The sequence below is a fragment of the Vitis riparia genome, chromosome 18 (genome assembly GCF_004353265.1).
Source record: "Vitis riparia cultivar Riparia Gloire de Montpellier isolate 1030 chromosome 18, EGFV_Vit.rip_1.0, whole genome shotgun sequence".
In the NCBI taxonomy this organism is placed as follows: Eukaryota; Viridiplantae; Streptophyta; class Magnoliopsida; order Vitales; family Vitaceae; genus Vitis; species Vitis riparia.
Window position 1 is genome coordinate 13388130 of NC_048448.1, and position 27981 is coordinate 13416110.

Below are 27981 nucleotides of genomic sequence, written 5' to 3' on the forward strand. Positions count from 1 at the left end.
CATTCTCTACTTGAAATCTTCAAACGTTTATTAACAATTTCCCATAAAAATTAAATAATCTACATTGAGATATATAAACAATTATATCTATTAGGATAGAGTCTTAAAAGACATGACATGATATAATAAATTTGGATTTATTATTATCTAATAATATTCCAATTTCACTTTTATTTATCTTTGTTCCATTCATTATATACTTATGACCATTCTAACTTGCATATCTTGCATTGTACATGACATGGGTGCATTAGAAGTAGCATGAAAGATCTAAATTATGGGTTCCTTGCAAGTTAATGATATATTCATAGTTGGTTCATGGACTTAGGCAATCCACTTAAGGCTGTGGTGCTTTACATCTGAATTGGAGGGATGATTGGTCCTGCATATCGGGTTCCATGGTGAATGCACTAGTGTGTATAGTTACACATTGGGACAAGGCCTACAATGAGTTATTACATAAGGCTATCAGGTTGCCATAACTTCACAAAGTTGTTATATTGCATTATCTCTCAAACTTTAGAGAATATTGAGCTTGTGCCAAAGTTAGTTGTGACTTTGACCTACTTGTGAGATCTTAAAGTGATCATATATTCTATATGGAATGGGTCACTATTGATAAAAGTCGATACAATAGGTATTCTCAATAAATGCACCATGATATCTCATGGGATTGAAACAGTGTAGAGCTTTGGGTGATCTTAAGGAAGTATCTTCAAGTAAACTATAACCACAATAGTGCCTTAAGTGAAACTTGACATAAGTCCTTAATGAGCTAGACATGTTGGTTGAGGTAATTCAAGGATGGTAGAGGTACTCTTGAGAGGCTGATAGCTTCCACTTAGATTATGGACACCTATTCATGGGAAGACTATATATAGTGGATAGTACATGACAAACTTGAGCAGTTAGTGTCTTGTAGTTATATATATATAAGGTACTAAAGTGTTGTTGAATCTCTATAGTGGGATGTTGATTCAACTTCAGAATTGGATTATGAGGAAGCTAGTATGGTCTTATGGGTCTTAGTAGTCTATTCGAGCTCATATACGTTGACAACAAGGTTTATAAGAGTTGTATTGATTCTCCATTCACTTATGTGCATAAGGGCATTTTGATAATCATGAAAAGTTATATAGGAATTAGTTGATGACATCTCTGAACTGGGCTAATTGATTAATTGGAGCATTATTGGGCTAATTAATTAATTAGGACTTTTTTTTTTTTGGCTAAATTAAGTGACCCAAACCCAAGATGGGTTCATGTTACTTAAGCTTAGTAGGAACCATATAAATACCCCTTATGGGGTTAGGGTTTTAGTGTTCTTCCATCATTCTGCCTACATTCCAAAAAGAAAGCCTTAACCTTTACCCTCAAAACTTTCACCATTTGTGTGCCTAGCTTTACTAATGAGTCATTTAGTGAAAGATCAAGGGTTTACAAGATCATCTTTGACTGCAACGAAATCAAATGATGATCTTTATCACAAGGATTTGATTTAGTAACATCTAGATTTGAGATAAGCATTTGATACATTCAAGCTTTAGATTTTGTAAAAAGTTTTTAGAAGTTATGTTTCTATTGTGCATAGGATCTAGTAGCGGTATGATTAGTTTCATGCGCCTAACTTGATTTTGAGACATGGAATAAAGTAATCCGGAGTTCCCATCAATATCATCATTAAAGTTAGACATCATGTAAAGTGTATGTTCAAAAGAACACTTTTGAAAGCCATGTTTTAGCTAAAAAGTAGTACTAAGTGCAAGATGCTTGCTTAATCATACAATGTTTTTTTGAGTCTACAAACTTAATTTTCTCACCCTTCCTCAATATGTTTTGGTTGTTCAATAAAACTTCTTCAAGTACACCATTCAAGAAAGCTGACTTAATACCGCTTTAATGAATATTCCATTTTTTTCAAGCACAATTGTAATTAACATGTGAATGGTTTTTAGTTTAACAACTGATGGGAAAACTTCAAAATAATTAATACTTAGATTTTGTTTGTAGCCTTTTCCCACTAATCTTGCTTTAACCATGTCAACTTTATGTCTTATAAACCCATTTAGCACTAATAGGCTTCTTCCAAATTGAAAAAGTTGTTAACTCTCATGTATTGTTCTTTTTTATTGACTAAATTTCTTTATTCATTTATTGAGCCCTATATGTAAATAAACAATTTCATTATCTTTTATGACCTCATAGTCCTTTAAATGCAGGCATAAAATGAGAACATTTTAAGTCTCTTTTTGATTCACCTCTTATTCTATCCTTGTTTATGAAGGAGAAGTTCTAGTAAGAGAAGGTGTACTCATTTTCCAGCACAAGGTCTTCTTTTGTTTTGTTTTGTTTTGTTTTTTTTTTACTTTCTTTTGAGTCTATATTCAACTTATTTTATTTGAAAATAGAATATATATCTCTACTTACAATCTATTTTCCTATTTTTGGATTATGTCGTTCTTAACCATTTGATTACATCACTATAAATAACATGAATACACTTCTTGCTTTTATCATTAAACATTTTTCTGTACTCTTATGGTATGCTATCACCAGTTGTTGGCATTGACACCATACCTTTATTACCCTATTTAACTATACCTAATATTTTATTTGTCCTTTCACAAAATTGAAACCTTCTCTTTGTTAGTCAGTTAACCAAGTCTCATAATTGTCCTATGTTGTTTGTTCCTATGAACTGTATTTTTCAGAACATCCATACCAAGGAGAAGATTGGAATTAGTAAACAGAATGAAGGTTTGTACTATTTGAAGTATGGTTTTCAATGGTCTAATTAATGAAGAAGTACTGGTTCATGATATGAGGAGCAATAGGTTGAAGACAAGGAAAAAAAAATGGTTATTTCACAGAGGATTAGGACACACCTCATTTGGTTATCTTAGGAGACTATTTTCTTCATTATTTCATGATTGCAATCTTTTAGATTTTGTTTGTGAAAATTATGTAATGATGAAAAGTCGTTGTACTATTTTTTCTTTGAATAATAATAAAGTTGATGCTTATTTTTCATTAGTTCATTTAGGTGTTTGGGGTCTTACCCTATTTTCCACACATAATGGAATAAAATGGTCCATTACATTTGTAAATGATTGTACTAGGGTGATCTGAGTGTATTTGCTAACATATAAAAGTGATGTATGTAAAGTATTTCGTTTTTTCTATTAGATGGTGCTTACATAATTTGGGATCTCTGTAAAAAATGTTCATTTTGATAATGAGGGTGAATATTTCAAGAAAGAATTTAATGAATTTATGGATTTTGTTGGTATCCTTCATTAAAAATCCTCTGCTCACTCTCCTTAACAAAATAGGGTAGCTGAATGGAAAAATAGACATCTTTTGGAGGTCACTTGATCTTTATTAATTAATGGTCATGTTTCATCTCACTTATAGAGTGAAACCTTGAGTTTTGCTGTATATTTGATTAATTGTACATCCTCTAGTATTCCCAAATTCAGGAGACCTCTGGATGTGATTTCTGACTACTACATGTTTCCTTTACTTGTTCATTAGTCACCTCGGATCTTTGGGTGTATAGTGGATGTTCATTAACATGCACATCAATGTACCAAGCTTGGCCTATAGACATTGAACTATGTATTTGTTGGGTATGGCTCCACTCAAAAGGGTTATCAGTGTGGTATGGCTCCACTCAAAAGGGTTATCAGTGTTATCACATCTCTTCAAATAAGTTTTATGTTTCCAGGGATGTCTATTCCATGAAAACGAGTTTTTCTATACAACAAGGGTTTCAAATTCATAACTTTATGGATAAACTAGGAATGAAGTAGAAAATCTTGATGATATATATATATATAGGATACCTAGTGATGAGAGCTTAACAAAAAATGTTTGTTTAATCTCTATAGAAAATGTCAGTTCAACCTGCATAGATCACTCGGTTAAAAAGTGAAGATCAACACCATGATAGTACATTGCCTCTGAATCCATCGATCCAATCTTCTCTAAAGGACTTATTAGAGGTATCACCCGATTCTTATTTTACCCTTATTGATTCTAATGTTAATGATGTTGCTAATTCTTCTAATATTGATCTTGAACCATATCATTATCATCTCCACCTTAATCTAACCGTGTCCAACCACCCATTAGATATGAACCTGATCTTAAAGCTAAAGTAAAATATCTCATAAACAACTATGTGTCATCTCATAAGTTATCTAAGTCATATACATCTTATGTATTCCAATTTTCATTTGTCTCTATTCCTAGTGAAGTGCAGAAAGCTTTAGCATATTCTAGATAAGCCAAAACTATGGCAAAATAGATGGCAAATCTAGAAAAGAATGCAACTTAGGATCTCGTATTTTTACCAAAAGGGAAGAAGACCGTGGGGTGCAAATGGATATTTGTAGTTAAGCATAGAGCATATAGAACTATTGAGAGATACAAAGCTCCATTAGTTGTTAAAGGGTATACATAATCTTATGGTATAGATTACCAAGAAACTTTCGCACCTGTTGCCAAACTCAACACTTTGAGAGTGCTTTTGTCATTAGTATCTAATCAAGATTAGCCACTTCACCAATTTGATGTAAAAAATTCTTTCTCACACGGAGATCTTATTAAAGAAGTATATATGGATCCTCTTACAAGTATACTAGAATATTCAGACACAACAATGGTTTGTAAACTAAAAAAAGGGCTATATGAGTTGAAGCAATCCTCGAGAGCTTGGTTTGGTAGGTTCACTAAGTCTACGAAGAATTTTTGCTACAAACAAAGTAACTTAGATCACACTTTATTTTTAAATCATAGGAGAGATAAAATGACCTCTTTGATAATCTATGTCGATGATATGGTGGTGATTAGTGATGATTCTAAAGAGATTTCTAATTTACAACTGTATTTGGCTTCTAAGTTTGAAATGAAACAACTTGGAGACTTTAAATACTTTCTTAGGAATGAGGTAGCTTGAACTTACCATGGAATTTTCTTATCCCAACATAAATATATTCTTGATTTATTAATTGAAACAAGAATGGTAGGATGTAAGTTGATTAACACACCTATCGAGCAGAATCCCTAGTTGTTTAATTTTGTGAGTGCAAAACTTCTACATATAAAGAAAGATATTAGAGGTTTGTGGGAAAATTGATTTACTTATCTTATATAAGACTAGATATTGCATAAGCAGTTAGAGTAGTGAGTCAGTTCATGCATGAACCACGTAACCTGACATGGATGTTGTAGAGCCCATACTGAGATATTTGAAGTATGCTTTAGGAAAAGGTTTGTTGTTTTCAAATCATGGTCACTTAAAAGTAGATGACTACATAGATGCCGATTGGGCAAGTTCAGTTGACAATCGTAGATCTACTTCAAGATACTTCACCTTTATAGGTGGAAATCACGTGACTTTGAGAAGCAAAAAACAACTAGTAGTAGCAAGATCAAGTGTTGAGGTTGAGTACAAAAGTATGGCATTTAAAGTATGTGAGTTGCTTTGGTGAAGAAATTTGTTAAAAGATTTAGGTTTCAAACCTAAAGTGGTAATGAAACTATATTGTGACAATATGTTAATCATAGAAATTGTTGAGAATCATGTTCAACTTGATTAGACAAAACATGCAGAGATTGGCAAACATTTCATTAAAGAAAAACTTGAAGTTAGAATTTTTGGTTTTTCATTTATGAATTGTCTGAAGATCAATTGGCTAATGTTCTTACTAAAGTAGTAGTGAATAGAGTGTTAAGTGATTCTTTTGCCGAGTAGGGCATATGTAATATCCACATTAACATGAGAGGGAGTGTTGGAATAAGTCAATATTTTGTAATTATGGCCAATTTGATACAAATATTATTATTAGAGATTGTGCATCTATTATTTCCTATACTTGGGTTTCCTAAATTTACGGGAAATCTATGTATATGTAAAGTTTCCTCTGTACATATCCCTTTCGGTCTTTCAATGAAATCATCATAAAATATTCTTCCTAAATCGTGTTTCAACATGAAACACTATACATTAGACTTATCTTTAGATATAAGAGTCTGCTCTTTTCTTTGGAAATATTTTTTCTCCATTTTTACCTCTTTTGGTGGAGGTGTAATGTTCGACTCTACCTTGATCATGACTATGACCTTTGTTTTCTTCTTAGCCACTAGGACCTGTTGTTAATGCTATTTTGAATTAATAGAGTTGATTTTCTAATATGTCCTTATTTGCTCATGTGAACATAATGAACTCATTAATCTTTGAACTATGATGTAATGACATTTAGATTTTGTATTAAAAGATCACATGATTTTCTCTATACTAATTTATCATCAAGCTTTTCATCATTAACATGTATTTGGTTCACAAAGGTTTGTGCTTGATCAAAATACCTAAGGTCACCTAATACTCACTAATTCAGGGAAACATAAATTCATCACTTCTAAACTTGTGCAATTTCATTCACTTGTTCATCCCCTTTGCATAATTTTTATAAGTATCTCATGCCCCTCTTGACATTTCTGCTTATGAGATTGTTTTTTCTTTTTTAAATATGAATTCATATACTAGATATATTGCATATTGTTTACTAATCTTTGCTTAGAAAATATTTCAATAAATCTTTTTTCTATTTTGCTAGTGTCTTAAATACTTTTAGATTGGTTACTTCGTTGTAACCATTATTTGATAGACACATAAATCATGTGATCTAAATAAGCTCAAATCTAAATGCACTAATTATCAAGGAAGTTGTGATTGAATCGATGTATTATTTATTCATTAGACACATAAATCATATGGTCTAAACAAGCTTGATCTAAATACATTGATTATTGGGGGACTAGTGACTAAATTGATTTATTATTTATAATTATGATTCAACCAACCAAATTGCAATTTTCTTAATATTCAACATTAATTATCACAATAAGGCGAATAGGATCAAACGTAATATGATTCAACAATTCAGGCGAATAGCTTTGTAGTAGTTCATTAATTATCACAATTTCCATCCCACAACCATGGTAGAACAACTATTACAACAACTTTTATCAAAAAGAAAAGAAAAAAAAATCCAAAAATAGGATCAAACATAATATTGTTTTAGCTAAACGTCCCTTCTCTTCAAAGGAACATATTCTTCCATGTAAACTTCGAGGTGATCAAATAGGATTGCTTCATCAATGTTTTCATGGTGGTACGACTTGCACACAAAGTAGATAATAGTTTGGAGGACAAGTCCAAAAAAAAGATCTTTAGAAGTAATAAGAAACACGAATCACATAGGCCATACCCAGTGAGGCTTCATGCATCACCAACCTCTTAAATGCCATCTACTTGACAAACAATGAAAAATTCAGCTTAAGTAAGATGACCATTGCCTTCCAAAACTTACCACTTATTAGTGTTTTACTCTTTACCATGGCTTGAAACCTATACAAGTCTTCCAACGCCAATATCATGCTAGCCAATTGCTAAACTATGCTCATATATGAGAGCCCAATTAAAGTACAAGATTAGCATAACCCATAGCAAATTTCATCAAGATACCAATATTGACAGGTTCAATTAATATACACTACCATACAATTAGAATTAGCATTGCAACTATGTTGTAAGCAAAGAAGATAGACAAAAAGGAGCCTTTTCCAAACCTTGGGGACTACACTCATCACTTTCTTGAAAGTCACTTCTTGGCTTATGTAGATGGAAGTGATCACTATTGGAGAAGTTGATATGAGGGAGAAGATAGGTGTAAAGACTAGATTTGACATCTTAGAAATCCAAAACACCATCCATTTGGTGGAGAGAACATCAAATGTTTTTACATAAAAGCATTTCAAACATTAAAAAAGCGTTTTTAATATTTTTAAAATTATTTTGAAATGAGGTCTAAATGGATGACTATGTCATTTAATAACCTAATAATATTTTATTTAAAGTTCTTATTGATTTGTAAAAAAAAAAATTAACTTATGAAACATTTGTCCCAATCTTTGGGAATTGTGAAACCCTTCATAAATTCTATCTTATAAAGATAATAGTTGTAAATAGAAAAAAGAACATAAAAATGAATAAGGTTTTCCTCCCAAAGATATAGGGATAGACACAAATCCAAATAAAGCATTAGATATGAGTACTAAGAAAGAGAATCTCTAAAATTTCTAGAATAGATTTTATTTCGTTAAAAGGCAACCAAGTATACACACTTTTCATATTTCCTACTTTCTCTCCTAGAAAATGTGAACATGTAAAACAATAAATTTTTGTTAGGAGATTGAGTCTTGTTTATATGTTAGCAATTTTGTTCCAATTTATGTTTGACCATAAAAGTCTTTTTAGATCTTGACTTGCTCTCTATTGAAGATCAAGGGTTATTGTTCATCCAACCAGAAAGTCACATGTACATCTAAAAGGTTTGGTTCGTGGCATATAAAGGCTTATTTGAGGTATATAAGGTTTAGTATCATTTAGGTGCTTAAAATGTTTTTAAAATATTTTTTTAAAAAAGTAGGGACCGTTGAAGCGGTTAGAGTGCTCAAGTGGTTAATCCCACTTAAGCAGTTAGAATGCTCAAGTGATTTAAGTTTGCTCAAGCAGTCATGACAGTCCTACCGAGTTTAGAAACTTATTTTGAGGAATTTCAATCAAACTCAAATTTGGAAACTTGAGATATCGAAATCCTTATGGATTTTTCCTATAAATACCTTCCTTGTAACCTTTTGAGGGTTAGAGTTTCAAGCTTAGAGGTTCGGGCTAAGAGATCATAGAGATCTTAGGGTTTAGAGACCTCTCATTATTGAGAGAGAGACTCCTTATGAGAAAAGCCTTATTGCTACATCATTCTCGTTCTCTCATTCAAGGATTTGATTATTTGAATTGTTGGTTGAAGAACGTAATTCCTTCTGAGGGACCAAAGAATCTACTAGGGAGCAACATGTAGTTATTGCGTTACAGATGTGGATCAAGTTGTAGGTACTGGATAGTAAGTTGTTAGGGTAAAACGAATAGGTAAATCTATGTGACTTGATTTTGAATAGTAGAGTTCTATTGATAGGTCTTAGACCTCGTGGTTTTTTATCTCCACAGTTAATGGGGGTTTTCTATGTAAAAATCTTGTGCCTCATTGCATATTTATTTGATATTACGTTTGAATCGCCTAGAATAGGTTAATTTGTTTTAACCTAATATCTTGTAGGGCTAGTCTAAAAGGTTTATATGTATTCTTATATATATATATTCTGGTTGAAGATATTGAATATATTGGATTGATTGGTTATTTAGTTATTGAGTTTGTTGAATTGGTTATCTTGTGGTGTTTATACCTATAACCAATTATTGATTTGTTGGGATTATCTTGTGGTTGGTCATTCTGGTAGTGATTATTATTATCCTTAACATATTTCAACTTATATTGTTGATCTTTAGAAATCAATTAACCATAAAAATCAGATTTTTAATTGGGGTAAAATCCTATTTGAATATCCAGGTTGTCTTTATAATATCTTGGGATAAGAAAAGTAGTTATAATTTATAAATATTTATTTAATTTTTTAAAATCACCCATTCACACTCTCTCTGGTGTTCCCTATTAGACTTTCGATTATTATTCAAGTGGTATTTAAGCAATACTCATTTTTCAATTTTATTTTATCCTTATCATATTAAATTTTCAGAAGGTGTATTGGTAGATAAATTTGGAAATAAAACCTAGTTTGGTAAATGACTCTAAATATTTCTCTATTTAACTCTGCTAAGTTCCTTGAAATATTAACTTTTGGATATTTCATTGAAAAAAAAAAAGTTAAGAAATCTGGGATGATACATATGGATGTCTACATGAATCCCAAAATAAAAAAGATAGAAATGTGAGGAAAAAGGGTAAAATATCCAATGATTGATTATTTTATTAATTCCTTACAATATTTCATTTAAAATTTACCATTCTTCAATTGTTGGATGATATTATCTATGTATGCATGTAGTCATAAATATCTCTAGCACTTATCACTCATTGGTTTTCACTCATTGCTTTACATGTTTTCTAAAAACAAAAATGAGGATATAATTTGTGGATATAATTTGTAAAGACAATATATTCGAAAATTCAAATAAATAAGGAAAGACATTTAAGAGTGGAATCCATCAGGATGGTGTGGAATCCGAGTGCCTCACTGATGTTGTCTATGTATATGTGGACTTTTGTTCATGGAGCCACCAACCTACTATAGAGATAGTAGCTATAGTTGACTAGAGAGTAAGATACATTAAGAGTCTGTTTGGTAGTGAGTCTACAAAGAGCTTTTAACATTTCTAATACTTGAAAATTTTTATTATTCAAGTGTTAGAAATGTTATAAACGTTTTCTAAAATCACTCCCAAACACACTCTATGAGACATAGAAGAAGTGGTAATCATTGTAGGAGTTGGCCTTTCCGGTCTTTCAACTTCTGTATGCCTAAACGTTCTCTCCATCCCTAACATAATCCTAGAAAGAGAGGATTGCTTTGCCTCTTTATGGAAGAAAAGGTCTTATGATCGCTTAAAGCTTCATCTGGGAAAACAGTTCTACAAACTTCCCCATATGGCCTACCCACCAGGTACACCCACACTTATCCCCAAGGCTAGTTTTCCTTAGTACTTGGAGGACTATGTATCTCACTTTTAGATAAACCCGCAATACCACAACTTTATATAGTCTACATCCTATGATAAGGTTGCAGGAAAGTGGCACATAGTGGCTAAGAACACACTCTCTGATGAGTTGGAGGTGTACCTAGGGAAGTTTCTGGTAGTCGCCACTGGTGAGAAAAGTGAGGGTCTCATTCCTAAGATACCTAGGTTAGACGGTTTTGGAGGGGATTTCATGCATTGTAGCAATTATAAGAATGGAAAGAGATTCACTAACAAAAAGGTTTTGGTTGTTGGATGTGGGAATTCTGGCATGGAGATAGCCTATGACTTATGGGATCATGGTGCAATAACCTCTATTGTTGTTCGCAACCCAGTAATGTCTCTTTTTCTTCACCATTTCTACAATTTGTGATGGCAATAGCTGCTTGAAGCCATGAAGACATTTTTATCAGATAATTAAAACTTGGAACTCTAGATTTTTGAGGGTTTTATTAGATTTCTTCTCCATATATATGATAGCTCCACTAACCATATAGTTGGATACAAATACATGTGGTTACAAAGGAAATGGTGTTACTTGGAATGTTTTTGTTGAAATACATTCCTTGCAAGGTGGTGGATTATATGATCGTGTCATTCTCCAAATTGATTTATGGAGATCTTTCTAGTTATGGGCTTCCAAGGCCAAGTGAGGGACCATTTTATCTTAAAGATGTAACTCATTCATCTCTCGTTATTGATGTTGGAACCATAGAGAAGATTAATAAGAAAGGAGAAATTCAGGTATATTCTCATACATAATTTAATTATAGTTAACTCATTAATTACTTCATCATGCAGGAAGGCTTGATGATTTGGAAATGGAAGCATTGGGTTCCATCATAAAATAAAATCACATTGGAATGAAAATAAATATATGGATGCTTAGTTTGTCCTAGAACATTGTGAATACATCATTTTTCAAAGACTTTGTGAAAATATCATATTATTTCGATTTATTTTCGGTGAAGACTCTTTCCCATTACATCTTCGACCACTTTGATCACAAGAGGAGGATGATATACATTGTGGACCCAAATCCTATAATCTTAAGCTTTCATGAGAATTAACTCTCACATATGTAGTATATTATAATATTTTTTATAATCACTAATGAAAATGATGTTATCTATTAGGTTGTGCCGGAAATAACAAAAATAGAATGTGACTATTATAAGAGATTTACATGCAATATATTCAATCCAAAATATATGAAATTTTTTTCCATATGAATCATTTCTGAAAAATTTAGGATCATCTTCTTATCTCCAGCCATTGTTTCTGAATTGTATGTTGACTAGTTGCTTCAAATCTTGATTTTCCAAACTTTGATCTCTCTTCGTTAGATGGTGTATTACTGAAGAAAAACAATAGAGAGAAACGAGTTCTGGACCAAGACTTATATATAAAACTGTGGCTTCCCATCAAACCATATTGTTTCTAATTTGCCACCACTATGAACAGTTTATGGAACATGCTCCTTAACTATAGGGAAGTGAGATTTGGTGGAGGATGTGGTTAAGGTGTTGGACCACATTAGAGTTGTGTGAACGTGTAGCAGATAACATTCTCCCACTTGGTCCACACCTTTAACCTAATGTCCTATCTAAGTCCATTAATTATCCGTATTATGTAACAAATACATGAATCATGGTGATAAGTCCTCTATATAGTGAGTGTTACCTTCCATGTATTACAATGTATTCATTTCTTAACATTATACTTTATGTGGCAATATTACTTAATGAATAAACCCTATGTTTATTCTTGGTCCAATGAAGTTGAATTTTCTCAAAATTAAAAATAAAGGTGCACATCAATATGAAAAAAAAACATCATAATAAGAGTTTGTACAATAGAAACTACATAAGGGAACTAAGTCCCATGTTCACTACATGATCCTTGAATTTCAACGCTGGCATGCCCTTAGTCAAAAGATCAACAATTATCAATTTAGTGTTAATGTGCTCAATAACCACTTTCTTTTCTTTAACACGTTCTCTTATGGCTAGATACTTAATGTCGATGTGTTTGCTTCGATTTCCACTTTTATTGTTCTTTTCCATAAAAACAATAGCTGAATTGTCGCAATATATACTCAATGGCCTAGATATTAAATCCATAATTCTAAGCCCGAAAATGAAACTCTTAAGCCATACACCATGTGAAGTAGCCTCAAAACAGGATATAAACTCAGTTTCCATAGTAGAAGTAGCAGTCAAGGTCTGCTTAACGCTCCTCTAAGATATAGCTCCACCGGCCAATATAAAAATGTATCTAGATATTGATTTACGTTAATCAACATGGCCAGGAAAGTCTGAATCTGAGTAGCCAACAACCTCTAAATTGCTTGTCCGTCTGTACATAAGCTTGTAATCTTTGGTTCCTTAAAGATATCTCATCACTTTCTTTGCAACTTTCCAGTGGTCCAAACCTGGGTTAGTATGATATTGTCCTAACATTCCAACAACAAATGCAATGTCAGGCTTTGTGTAGACATGAGCATACATCAGACTTCCAACTGCAGAAGCATATGGAATGTTCTTCATTTGTTCCCTCTCAAGATCATTTTTCGGGCATTGGTTCAGATTGAACCTATCATCTTTCACTATAGGGGAAACACTAAGTGAACAATCCTTCATCCAAAATCTCTCTAAAACTTTATTGATATAGGTTTCTTGGGACAAACCTTAGATACCTTGAAATCTGCCTCACCTATATTCTTCATGTCAAAATTTTTAGAGAGGAATTGTTTCACCTCATGAAGTAAACTCTTATCATTGGTTGCAAGTAAGATGTCATCCACGTATAAAACAAGAAAACAAACTTTACTCCCACTGACCTTAAGGTATATGCATTGATCCATAATATTTTCTACAAAAACAAATGAAGAAATTATGTTATGGAATTTTAAATACCATTGGCGAGATGCTTGTTTTAAACCGTATATGGATTTCTTAGGCTTACAAACCAATTGCTCACCATCACTAGAGGGGAATCCTTCAGGTTGTTTCATGTAAACCTCTTTCTCTAGCTCTCCATTAAAAAATGCAGTTTTCACATCCATTTGTTGCAATTCCAAATCAAAGTGGGCTACTAATGCTAATATAATGCGCAAGGAATATTTCTTAGATACAGGAGAAAAAGTTTCCGTGTAATCGATTCCTTCTTTTTGAGTTAGTAATTCCTTTATTTAATTCTATGTTATATAAAGTAAAGTGCTGGATATCATAACCTTTCCTATAAACATAAATATATATTCATTAGAATAGCAATATTTGGAATAGAAGAGAATCAATCAGTTACACAATGAATTAGTTACTGATTCCGAATAAACTAACTAAAATAACTAGTTCTTAATCTTAGTTTCTTGGGTGAAGTTACTTGACCGCAGCAGATCCTATGATTCATATCATAATTGAGTCCTATTTTATTTTTGGTGTAATTCTTTATCATTGCTCTATAGATATAAATCCTTTTGCAACAAGTCTGGCCTTGTATCTCTCAATGTTCCCTAATGAGTCGTTCTTTGTCTTAAAACCCATTTACAACCAATGGCTTTTGCACTATTAGGCAACTCAACAAGGTCTCAAACATCGTTGCACCTCATGAAACTCATCTCATCTTTCATGACATTGTACCACAATTCTGATTCTTTGCAACTCATGGCTTGTAAAAAGGATTAGGGATCATTTTCGGCTCCTATATTATAGTCAGATTCTTGTAGATACACCACATAATCCCTAGGAATCACTGACCTCTTAGTTCGAGTAGACTTTCTTATGGTTACACCAATATCTTCTAAGGAAGTATGAGGTTCAACTTGTTGTTCAGAAGTCAGACAACTCTTGAGCAACTTGATCTATGGGAATGTTGTCAACAGCTTGTGGAACTTCAATGATTGGTTAAACTTCAACGATTGTTCTTTCTACACCCGTATGTACTTGAGGGGTGTTATGAACAACAAACAATCTATCACTTGAAGTGGAAGGTTGAGACTCTGTATGATCAATATCAGAAATTATGTTTCTGAATTGATCGCTCTCACTGACCAAGTCATATTTAAGAAATTTAGCATTTCTTGATTCCACAATTCTAGTGTTATGAGATGGACAGTAAAATCTGTATTCCTTAGACTTTTCAGCATATCTAATGAAATACCCACTTATAGTCCTTGGGTCTAATTTCTTCTCTTGTGGTTATAAATTCTCACTTCAGATGAGCATCCCTAAGCACACATATGTCACAAACTCGGTTTCCAATCTTTCAATAACTCAAATGGTGTATTTGGGACAACCTTGGTTGGAACTCGGTTTAATATATACATTGTTGTCTTAAGTGCTTCAGTCCATAAGAATTTAGGAAGTTTTGAGTTGCTAAGCATACTCCTCACCATGTCCAATAAAGTTCAGTTTCTTTTTTCAACTACACCATTTTGGTCTAGAGAACCAGGCATGGTGTATTGGGCAACAATCCTATCCTCTTAAAGAAACTTCGCAAATGGCCTAGGTGCTTGTCCATCTTCCAAGTATCGACCATAATATTCTCCACATCTATCTGATCTCATGATCTTAATTTGTTTACAACATTATTTATCTACTTCTACCTTGAAAACCTTAAAGGCATCTAATGTTTCATTTTTGTTATGAAGTATGTAGAGATACATGTATCGTGAGAAATCATCTATGAAAGAGATGAAGTATTTCTGACCATGAGAGTCCATGTCTAGACTACATATATTAGTATGTATGATCTTTAATATGGCGGAACTCCTAGTAGCACCTCTCTTTGACTTGTTGGTCTGTTTTCCCTTAATGCAGTCCACACAAGTCTCAAAGTCAGTAAAATCTAGAGTACTAAGTACCCCATCATTTACCAACCTTTTGATTCTATCTATGGAGATATGACCTAATCTCCGGTGCCACAATGTAGAGGAATCCTTACTTACAACACTTTTCTTAATGTCAAATTGGACATGCAATGAATTATAAGTGGTATCATTTTGTAAGAATATGCAATAAAGACCATTAGACAAAATACAATTCCCAACACAATCATATTTATAAATCAAACTGAAAGATGTTTTTGAAAAATGAAAGGAATATCCAAATTGTACAAGTCTAGAAACTGAAATCAAGTTTAGTGAGAAATTTGGTACATAAAAGGTCCTTTGCAATTCCAAAATAAAACCACCATCTAAATTTAAATAACATATCCCTATTGCTTCCACATGCAAGCCCATCTTGTTTCCGGATAAGATGAATTGCTCACTTCTCACTAGCTTCCTTAGGTTTTGCATACCCTGCAAGGAATTTGAAATGTGGATTGTAGATCCAGAATTAATCTACCATGTGTTGGTATTTACATTAACCATATTAGATTCATAACAAACAAATGAGGTAGGGTCACATTTCTTCTCAAGCCATTTATGGAATTTCAAACATTTATTCTTCATGTGTCCTTTCTTTTTACAGAAGAAACACTTTTCGTCTTTCTTAATGTCAGATTTGGGAGGAATTTGTTGCTTCACTTTCTGAACAGCTTGAGATTTTCCTTTCTTTCCTTTCTTTTGCGTCACCAGCATGGCACTTTCTTTTTTTTTCCATCATTAACCTTCCTTCCTCTTGAACACACATGGTCATCAATTCATTGATAGACCACTTATCCTTATGTGTGTTGTAAGAGATTTTGAAAGGTCCATACTGAGGCGGAAGAGTGTTAAGGATAAAGTGCACCAAGAAGGATTAAGACATTTCTACCTCAAGCTTCTTCAATTGAGCCACTTGTCCCTCATTTCCATGATGTGTTCGCGTACACCTCTTATACCAGTGAGCTTCAGGGATGTGAACTTCATAATTAGGGTGCTTGCCAAAGCTTTATATGAAGTGACGAATTGCTCGTCAATAGCCTTTAGCAATTCACGGACATTCTCATGTTGCTCGATTGGACCACGTATACCAGCATTAATTTTTGTCTTAATGTACATCACGCTGAGGCGATTAGATTTCTCCCAGCGTTCGTACAATAGAATTTCATCAGGTGTGCTAGTATCAATGATCTTATGTGGTTCATATTTCCTTATGGCATAGTCTATGTCCATGCACCCTAATTGAAGAAGAATTCTCTCCTTCCATATCTTAAAGTTTTCTCCCCTGAGTTTGGGAATCTCACAATAAATATCAGATATGCTAGGTAAAACTGTACAAAAAGATTACAAGAATATTTGAGACTTTAATTAAATTCATGTTTTACCAATGTAAAACACGCTTAAAAATTGAATCTAATTTTTATTAAAAATTGCTTGTGGGCCAAATCTTTAATTAATCAGATTCATTATCTTTATGATAGATTTTATCAAACAATTTTACTGAATATATAAAATTTTATTTATGAACATAGTTTGATATCTTCTATCTATAAGCTTTATAATAAACCATTAAATTAATTATTCCTAACTCCTGTGGGTAAATTAGGAAAAATTAATTTTAACATTTTATCCTAATTAATTATATAAACATAATGAAATCCCTATGGGGTAAAATCGTCATATTTATATAATTAATTACAATTAATGTCCATAATGTGATCCTTATTTACTTAATATATAATTTTATATAATTAAAGATGTTGCGGCTATTCTTAATTATTTAAAATTATATGGTTCACTAGATATTAAAATTATATGATACAATCTTTAATATATTTATCACAAACTTAGGCAACAATTGCATGCAATTAAAGCTACAACTTTAATTTATCTAACTCAAATTTAGACTACATTTTTACAAATACAAACATATAAATTAGAATAAAATAATTTAATTTGTATGTATAAAAATCACATAATAATTTAAAAAGATTTCAGATTGTGATTGGGTGCCCAAACCAAACAAAAATTATTTCAATCGGGCCATAAGGGCCTAAACTGGCCCAAATTTCTCATTTATCCCATGGCCCAACAATTAATGCCCCTTATTTTGCAAAAAATGGGCCACTATTCATGCATTGAGCCTAATGGGCCCAATAGCAATTTATCTAAAGGCCCAAAACTCTAGTGGGCTTCAGTGGAAACCCAATCTCTCTCTAGGTTCAACAAATTAATAACACCAAAACCATGATTTTATTTTTCCGCCACCCCGTTGACTGCTCATCACCGGTAGCGACATGCTCGCCACCACCCACGAGGACTGCACCATCACCGGCTAGCCATGGAGTCATTTGCATCACATGGCAGGAAGAACCCCATCGATGCTTCAACGCGGCGGCATCACCAGCCAGGAAGAGCCTCACGCGGTGCTTCCATGCGCGGTGGCCTTCCTTCGGACTGGCACCACTGCAAGGTGCATGGGTTCTACAGCCATGCACAGGTGGTTCCAGATGGTTAGGTATGTCCCATGGGCCAATGGTGTCACATTTGTGCCTTTCAGTGCCTTGGCACACATCATCCACAGTCATGGGAGGGTCCAAACTGGATATGGGAGAGCACACCTGCTGTGCCAGAGAGAGCGCGGAGACGTTGGGGATGAGGATTTTGTGCTCGGTGTCCACATTCCCCAACATCTTCTCTGCAAACTTACTCTCAATCTCAGCCAAAAATGGATCTTTGGCGCCGAAATCTCCAAGCAGTCTCCGCCCGTGAGCCCCTCCATGCCTCGGAAGAAATCCAAGTCATCGAGGCCTTCAGCGTGGCATGTATGCTGGCATCGCAGCTAGCGTGGAGAGCACCGGGTTTAGCGCAACACTTCCTACACTGGCAACACCGTGCTGGCGTTTTCTTCACCGACATCAAAGGTGGACTTCGGGTGGGGAGACCGGCTCTAGGTTCAAACTATTTTCCATAGGGTGGGGATGCCTGCGTACATGTGGCAGTAGTGATGAACCATCATTTGGGGTGTCATCAGGGTAGGGATTCCTCGTGACAAGCATGGGTATTTCAATTTTTTTTAAGCAATAATTAAGAGATCATAAATTATAACAAAGTATCTCAAGCAAAAATCAATACAAGGCAGAGGTAAGATTTAGGATACTCTGATACCAAATGTAAGAGATTTACATGCAATATACTCAATCCAAAATATATGAAACTTTTTCCATACGAATCATTTCTGAAAAAATTAAGATCATCTTCTTACCTCCAGCCATTGTTTCTAAATTGTATGTTGGCTAGTTGCTGCAAATCTTGATTTTCCAAACTCTGATCTCTCTTCGTTAAATGGTGTATTACTGAAGAAAAACAACAGAGAGAGACGAGTTCAAGACCAAGACTTATATATAAAATTGTGGCTTCCCATCAAACCATATTGTTTCTGATTCGCCACCACTATGAGCAGCTTGTGGAACATGCTCCTTAAATGTAGGGAAATGAAATCTGGTGGAGGACGTGGTTAAGGTGTTGGACCACATCAGAGTTGTGTGAACGTGTGTGTGAATGTGTAGCAGTTTGATGCTATAATCTTCGGTACAGGTCACAAAAGCACTGTTCTAAAATGGTGTAAGGTACAAAGTTGACCATTTTACCTATCAATATATATATCTGTGTGTGTGTGAACGTGATCATGATCATGATTGTAGATCTCAAAAACCGTAATGAATGTGCTTTAAATTAAATGTAAATAGGAGGGTGAATGCCTTTTTAATGAGGATGTAATGCCTAAGAAGAGCTTCCCAAATCACTAGAATGGGGAAAATGATCTCTATTTTGTTGGATTTGCAAGTCGAGAGTTATTTGGAATTGCAAGAGATGCGAAACATATAGCCAACCACATTAGTAGTATTGTGCAGAGGAAATAGTTATGTGTGATTTAATGATGAGAAATTTACGTTGGATGAAAAATTTTGGTTTCGTAACTATTGACGTGTTTGTGACATCTTGTTTACAAATAATAATTAACATCCACATGCAACCATTTTTGCCCATGTATTGAAACAAGATGGTTAGGTTTTGGACTAAATTTAGCATGATCATAAGGTACTTTTGCCCTTAGATCCTCAAATTATTAATTTTACCAATTCACACAAAATTCTTTCATCACTTGCAATCAATTGTCATCTCCATCATATAATGATGCAAGGACAACTATTGCAAGTATAACTTCAATTAGAAACAAGGACATCCTACAGGGAATGGACGTGGATTAAATTTTGGCTGAATCTTTCCATTGATTAAGTGATAACACATTTTTAGTCTAATTACTTAGGTTTGATTATAATTAATTTGCTACCTATATTAATTTGCCTCTAGCATCATGTCTATCCCCTAGCTGGTAGAGAAGAAAGCGATGATAATCGGTAAATCATGCCCACTATATTTGGTTGTACAAAAAGTTGAAAGAAAATACATGAAAAAGAAATAAAGAAAGTAAATAAAAGGAAAGAAAAGTGAAAGAAAATAAAAATATATTTAAGTCAATAAATTAACATCATGTGTTATTTTAAATTTATTTTACTTATTTTTTTTCTTTTATGTAAATAATTTTAAAATACATAATATTTTAATTTATTATAATTATATTTAATTTTTTTATCATACTTTTTTATGGTAAAATCAAACATAAGAAAATCATTTTAATTTCTTCATTATAAATTTTCATTCCATAAAAATAATAAATAATTATTAATTATTTCTATTTGAATTTTATCGAAATCATTATGATAATCTCCTTACTATAGTTATTAACTTTGAGTGAATTAAAATTGCAAATCCTTAATGAGCCTAATTGGACTAGTTTCCTCTTCGGATTATATTATTTCTATTATCCAAAATTATTTTAAGTTATTAACTTAAAGTTTGTTACTTATTTTTATTTTTAAATATTAAGGTTCTTTGGTAAAGTTAAAAACTTAAATTTTATTTTAAATTATCAAATTGACACCCTCATTAATTTTAATTAATATTTATCTTTGTTGATTTTATCTCATATTCATTTTTATTAACTTTAAAGAATAAATTTATTTATAAAGCATCCATATTTAAATTATTGTAGATATGTAAGATAATCATAAAATATTTATAATAACAAATGATACGTATATGTGAAAATCATAATTCTAAAATACACGTACTCTCACTAATATTACAAAGATTTGAGACTGAGAGTAAGATAATTATTTTGACTTATTACTTAGCACTAAAAATAATTTTAAATTTTAATTTTAAGTTATTTAATCAAACAAATTTAATCTACTTATAGACTTAAATTAAGTTATTAAATTATATTAATTCATTAAATTGATGTAACAATTAAACAACCTCTAAGTACATTATATCAATTAGCTAGGTCATGTTATTGGTGGTAGTATCTCTCAGCCAACTCCTAGTGCTCTGGGCAATTACACTGTCATTGCAGCATCTAAGTCTTCCAATGCCAGTCTCCTCTGACTTCTCAAGATGATATTACATGGTGAGTCAACAGTTTGAGCTGGTTGCAAAACTGAGAATTTGGGATGCTTCTAATTTCCATTTCTCTCCAAAGCTATTAATGAGCTTGACTGAGTCAAGCGCTGCGGGATGAATTGGCTCATTCACTCCTAATATTTGCTCCTAGTTTCAGTTGATTTATGGCATTCATTTGCTACTCCAACAAAGTCCAGTCATAGCAATACATAGAATGAAAGAAAAGGAAGAATTTTCTTATGCTTATTCTTGGAATTAACTTCATATCTGCTATTTCATTAATTATCACAATCTCCATCTCACAAATATGGAAGAACAAATATTACAACAACTTCTATTAAAAGAGAAAAGAAAAACAAAAAAAAAAAAAATCCAGAAAAGGGATCAAACGCCATATTGCTCTAGCTGAACATCCTTCGCCTTCAAAGGAACATATTCTCCCATGTAAACTTCGAGGTGATCAGATAGGGCTGACTTGTCAATGTTTTCATGGTGGTAGGACTTGCACACAAAGTAGATAATCGTTTGGAGGACTAGTCCAAAGAGAAACAGCTTGAAAAGTAATAAGAAACACAAAATCGCATACCCTACCCTATTGGCCATACCCAGTGAGACCCCATACACCACCAGCCTCTCAAATGCTATCTTTATGACAAACAGTGAAATATTTAGCTTAAGGAAGATGACAATTGCCACCACAAGCTTACCTCTTATCAGTGCTCTACTCTTCACCATGGCTCGAAACCCATACAAGTCTTCCAACACCGATACCACGCTAGCCAATTGCCAAATTATGCTCATATACGAGAGCCCAACCAAGTACAAGATGAACATAACCCACAAGATCCAGATACCAATCTTGACAGGTCCAATACACAGTGCCCATAAAATTAGAATTAGTACTGCAAATATGTTGTAAGCGAAGACAGCAACAAAGATAGACAAGAAGGTGACCATGAGCCTTTTCCAGACCCTGGGGACCACACTCATCACCTTCTTAAAAGTCACTTCTCGGCCGGTGTAGATGCAAGCGATGGTGTAAACTACAGCAGATGTTGACAGGAGAGAGAAGATGAGTGTAAAGACTAGATATGCCAACTTCAAAAGCCAAAAAGCGATCAATTCGCTCGAGAGAAGATCCGATATTTTGTTGTATTTTGCAGAATCTACTCGGGTTCCATCCAATTCGAATTCATGGATGACGATTTTCTGGAAGAGATAGTCGGATACTTCAATATAAGCTAGGAAGATGAAGCACAGTGGAAGGATCAGGGCAACGGTGATTTGGCTGAAAATCTTCTTCCATGAGAAGATGATCTTGTAAGCCTCCTTGTAGATCCCAAAGATCCCTAGAAACTGCATTTCCTCCTGCTCTAGATCCATAACTCCTTGTTGCTTCAGTGGAAATTTTGTTGCAAAAGAGAAGGTGATGAAGAAGATTGGCTTCTGCTCTGAATAGATATAGGAAATGGAGGTGGACTTCTATATATCAAGCTACCCCTGGTTTTCCAATAAATCACCCCAGTCGATCCCTCTCTCTTTTTCCTGGAAAGACTTGAGTCTTCCTTCTACCAGAATTATGAAAAAAAATAAAAATGAGCCTAATAAAAACAGAGAACAAGAATTTTGTGATTATTTTTCTTAAATTCTTTGTATTTAGTTGGGGAAATGGCAACAAATAGTTTGGAGGAAATAGATGGGCATTTTGGAAAGAGGTCTTGTTCGTCAAGGACGGCAAAGACTAATGGATGGTCGTGTCTTTTACGCACAGGCGAAGATTCTTGTCAGGAGCCTTTTTCCCACTCTCGATTCCATCGAAATGGGTCAACACGCTTATCTTCTGGTTAAACACACCGTTGATCCCTTTAATTACTAAAATACCCTTACATTTATTTGTACTTATTCCCCTTGACTTCACGTTGGCAAAAAGAAACTGGACAGCATGCCGTCGAATCAGTCAGCTGATGCTCCTTTATTTTTCGAAATATTTGACACAAAAATTAAAAAAAAAAAAAATTAATTTATCATTTTAATTTGATAAAAATATGTTACAGATAAATATATTATAATTTTTTATTATATAATATGAGATATAAATCATTTTAGAAAAATTCTTAGATCTCAATTGATACATAAAATTTTTTAATTTCCTAATTAATAATAATTTTATATATAATATTATATAAATTTACTTATTTTTTTTATTTTTTTTAATAAAAACTAAATACAAATTTTGTTAGTTTACCTCAACATTAAAAAAAAAAAGAAATTTTAAAAATTAAAACTAAAATAACTTAAAAATTAAATACAATTAAAACAAAAAAACTTAAAAAAATTTTAAAAAATATTGAATCTCTCATTGTATTTCTAAATTTTTCTGGATATTTTTTTATATTTTCTATTAGTTTCATTTAGTGAAGTAAAAGTTAATATTTTATTTTTCTATTTTTAATTTTAAAGTTTTCTTAATTTTAATTGTATTTTTTATTTTTAAAATTTTCTTATTTTAATCCATTCTCACAAAAGAAAAAAAAAATCAATTGATATTGTTAATTTGACCGGTAAAGGTCATTTTAAGAAATAAATATTAAGAAAGTATATGTATTTTAAAATATTTTTAAATAGGTGAAAGATAAAATTAATTTATAAAAGGTGAATTCAATTTTTTTTATGTTTTTTCAAGTTAGTAAATCAAAATCCATCGAGATGGGTCAACACGCTTATCTTCTGGTCAAACACACCGTTGATCCCTTTAATTACTAAAATACCCTTACATTTATTTGTACTTATCCCCCTTGACTTCACGTTGGCAAAAAGAAACTGGATAGCATGCCGTTGAATCAGTCAGCTGATGCCCCTTTATTTTTCGAAATATTTGACACAAAAATTATCAAAAAAAAATTAATTTATCATTTTAATTTGATAAAAGTATGTTATAGATAAATATATTATAAATTTTTTATTATATAATATGATATATAAATCATTTTAGAAAAATTCCTAGATGATACATAAAAGTTTTTAGTTCCCTAATTAATAATAATTTTATATTCAATATTATATAAATTTACTCATCTTTTCTTTTTTTTTTTTTTTAATAAAAATTGAATACAAATTTTGTTAATTTACCTCAACAATAAAAAAATAAGAAATTTTAAAAATAAAAAATGTAATTAAAACTAGAATAACTAAAAATTTAAATACAATTAAAACAATAAAACTTAAAAATTTTTAAAAATAAAATATTGAATCTCATTATGTTTCTAATTTTTTCTGGATATCTATATTTTCTATTAGTGTTATTTAACGAAGTAAAAGTTAATATTTTATTTTTTTATTTTTAGTTTTAAAGTTTTCTTAATTTTAATTGTATTTTTTAGTTTTAAAATTTCTTAATTATTTTAACCAATTCTCACAAAAATAAATAAATAATTGTCAATTAATATTATTAATATGACAAATAAAGGTCATTTTAGGAAATAAATATTAACTTTTAAAAAAATATATGTATTTTAAAATATTTTTAAATAGATGAAAGATAAAATTAATTAATAAAAGCTGAATTCTTTTTTTTTTTTTATATATATTTTTTCAAGTTAGTAAATCAAAATCCACTTTTCCCCTTAAATAAATCTGACGTTGGAAGAAGGACTTTTTATTTTTTTAACATTGCTAATGTAATTTTAAATGGATAAAAATACTTTTCCTATATTTTTTACCCAAAAGACTGAATACTTTTTGTCAAATATCCAGGTTTACGTCTCTGATAGGTTTAATATGGAACAAGTGGGACTTTCTCCTTGAGATTAATTATGTCATGATTTATACATCCATGGTTTTTGACCAAAGCAATTAAGAAAATGAAAAGAAAGGAAGGCCAAATCTTAAGCAATTGATCTATATATATAAAGATGTCTTTATTACTCAATTCAATATTCAAGCGACATGAATTGATTTATCTGTGCTGTCAATCTGGATTTTATACAGATCCATAATTGAACAACAATAACCTTGATGAACAACAAATTACAACTTCAATTACCAAAAGCTCATCCTATATAGAACTGCTTTAACTGAAGATTGTCGCCCTTTAAAGGAATGTAATACTCTTGGGTGTAAACCTGGAGATGATCCGATAGAGCCAACTTGTCAATATTTTCGTGGTGGTGGGATTTGCAAACAAAGTAGATAACAGTCTGAATGACACGTTCAAAGAGACTCAACAACGAAAGTAACGATAAGCACACATTTGCAAAAGCCACCCTATTCACCATGCCCAGTGGCTCTCCCTGCAACACCACCCTCTCCAATGCCTTGTGTAGCATGTAATAGACTAAACCCAGCTTCAAGAAGATGAAGGTTGCCATACCCACCTTGCCTCTGACTAGTTGGTTACTCTTTTTCATGGCTTGAAACCCATATGAGTCCTCTAACACCGATATTGTGCTAGCCAATTGCCAAACTATGCTCATGTAAAGAAAACCCATCAAGTACAACACCACAACAACCGACAAAATCACCAATCCCACATTAATATTAAGGCCAAATGCAATCAACACTGCTACTAAAGCTAAGACTAGAAAGGCAACCACGTGGTAAGTGCAGAGGGCCAGAAAGATTGTGAAGAATGTGACCATGAGTCTCTTCCAAACCTTTGGCACTACGCTCATAACCAGCTTAAAAGTCACTTCCCGACCGGAGTAGATGCAAGCCATGGTGTAAACTATGGCGGACGTGGATAGGAGGTACAGGATAAAAGAGAAGATGGTGTATGCAGCCTGGAGAAGCCAATAGGAGGCAGATATCGACGAGAGAAGATCAAATATGTTGGCGTAGTTGGAATTGGGGACTTGGGTTTCAGCCAAATCTTTTTGATTCTGATCAGTGATTTTGGGGAACAGAGTGTTAGATAATAGAGTATGAGCTAAGGAAATGAAGGACAGTGGGAGGATCAGGGCAAAGGTGATTTGGGTGAAGATCTTCCTCCGTGACAGAATGATCTTGTAGGCTTCTCTGTAGATATCAAAGACTCCAAGAGACTTCATTTCTTGTTGCTGTACCTCCATTACTTCAATGGAAAAAATTTGTTGCAGAGAGGAAGTGAAGAAGAAGGTTGATGGGCGGAGAACGGCTTCTAAAGAGAATGAATTTAATCAAGAATTGATTCAGGCTTGTAGTTATAAAGATGCGTTATAGGGTCATTCTAGGAAACTGATGGCGGCTTTGCTGACTATTATTCGTTGATGAATTCTCCAGGAAGAGTCGAGACTCGAGATTAGATATCTGTCGTGTCTCGATTTCGTCCTCGTTCCAGAAGCTAAGCTTGACATCTCCAATTACTAAAACACCCCTGATTTTGGGCTGGGCCACAGTTCTTCAAGAATGGTTCTACACAATGGAGGGAGTTGTCCAAGAGGAAAGGGTAATATTACGAAGTCCACCAAAAACTTAATAAATTATGTTATCACTTTTATTCTATTCTTACGAGATAATTATGTTAAAGGGCAGATGAAGGTAATAATGCTCATAAAGGCGTCCAAATTGGTATAATTACTCTAAGAGATGGAGCAAATTTCTAAATTATTGTTAAGAATATGTACAAATTTTGTCATTTAAAAATGCTCGACATACTCTTAATAAGATTTTTGAAAAATTAGATGTGGAGACTCTCATGCCAGGTCTAAATAGTTGAGGTGACAATTCTGTAAATGGGAAAGGGATTTAAATAAGGGACAAATATGAGAAATTCAAGAACTTGTTGAGGACTATGAATTTTCTTCCCCATTAATCCTTTTTGAAATACTGATCTTTTTGTTTTGCGCCCGATTATGCCTAATTAATGTATTTTGGAATATAAAGTTTTGGTCTATCTTTTTTTGGTTTTTTGGTTTTTTCACTTAAATATCTCTCTCTCTCCTTCTTTTTTGTTTTTTTTTTTTTTTTCTTTTTTTGGTTGGAAAACTTGTGAAATTTCGTTCCATATAATTTTGATACTGGAATGGTTGTTGTGAGATTTCCTTTGCTCCAAATGAAAATGAATGATACATCTGACTTTGAATAAAGTGATACATCTTAGTTTGAAAATGATATTGGACTACTATTCAAAGTCAGATGTATCAAAGGAAATCTCACAACAACCATTCCTACCCCAAACAATATTATATATATATATATATATATATATATATATATATATATATATATATATATATATATATATATATATATTATATTGTCTCAAACCTAACAAAAACAATCTTCAAGTTGAAAAATGTTATATTTAATTTTATTTTTTTGGAATCTAACCAGCATGGATAATTTTTGGAATTTAACAAAAACTATCTTCAAATTGAAAATATTTCAAACTAAGATGTATCATTTTCATTTGGAGCAAAGGAACTACCCCAAACAATATTATATATATATATATATATATATATATATATATATATATATATATATATGTATATTATATTGTCTCAAACCTAACAAAAACAATCTTCAAGTTGAAAAATGTTATATTTAATTTTATTTTTTTGGAATCTAACCAGCATGGATAATTTTTGGAATTTAACAAAAACTATCTTCAAATTGAAAATATTTCAAACTAAGATGTATCATTTTCATTTGGAGCAAAGGAACTACCCCAAACAATATTATATATATATATATATATATATATATATATATATATATATATATATATATATATATATGTATATTATATTGTCTTAAACCTAACAAAAACAATCTTCAAGTTGAAGAATATTATATTTAAAATAATTTTTTTTTTGGGAATTTAACCGGCATGGAGAAATTTTGGAATTTAACAAAAACTATCTTCAAATTGAAAATATTATATTTAAAATAAAATTTTAACTTCAAGACCTGTTTGTTTAGCTGATATTGTCTCAATGGCATGGAAGGTGTTAAT

General features: G+C 32.2%; 3 protein-coding genes and 1 pseudogene across 3 annotated transcripts; 1 reads left to right on the plus strand and 3 right to left on the minus strand.

The window, feature by feature from the left end:
• The first annotated feature begins 5222 nt into the window (after positions 1 to 5222).
• LOC117905420 lies at positions 5223 to 11500 on the plus strand (annotated as a pseudogene).
• A 6126-nt stretch (positions 11501 to 17626) lies between these two features.
• On the minus strand, positions 17627 to 18872 carry LOC117907945. The gene is made up of 2 exons (XM_034821632.1): positions 18787 to 18872; positions 17627 to 18506 (listed from the first exon to the last, which is right to left on the minus strand). Exon 2 carries the CDS (start codon positions 18212 to 18214, stop codon positions 17744 to 17746), a length of 471 nt encoding a protein of 156 aa, XP_034677523.1. The 5' UTR covers positions 18215 to 18506; positions 18787 to 18872; the 3' UTR covers positions 17627 to 17743.
• Positions 18873 to 21267: 2395 nt separating this feature from the next.
• Positions 21268 to 22686, minus strand: LOC117906103. Its single transcript, XM_034819050.1, has one exon. It carries the CDS (start codon positions 22428 to 22430, stop codon positions 21432 to 21434), a length of 999 nt encoding a protein of 332 aa, XP_034674941.1. The 5' UTR covers positions 22431 to 22686; the 3' UTR covers positions 21268 to 21431.
• A 2410-nt stretch (positions 22687 to 25096) lies between these two features.
• LOC117905421 lies at positions 25097 to 26113 on the minus strand. The gene has a single exon (XM_034818345.1). It carries the CDS (start codon positions 26111 to 26113, stop codon positions 25097 to 25099), a length of 1017 nt encoding a protein of 338 aa, XP_034674236.1.
• Positions 26114 to 27981: the final 1868 nt, after the last annotated feature.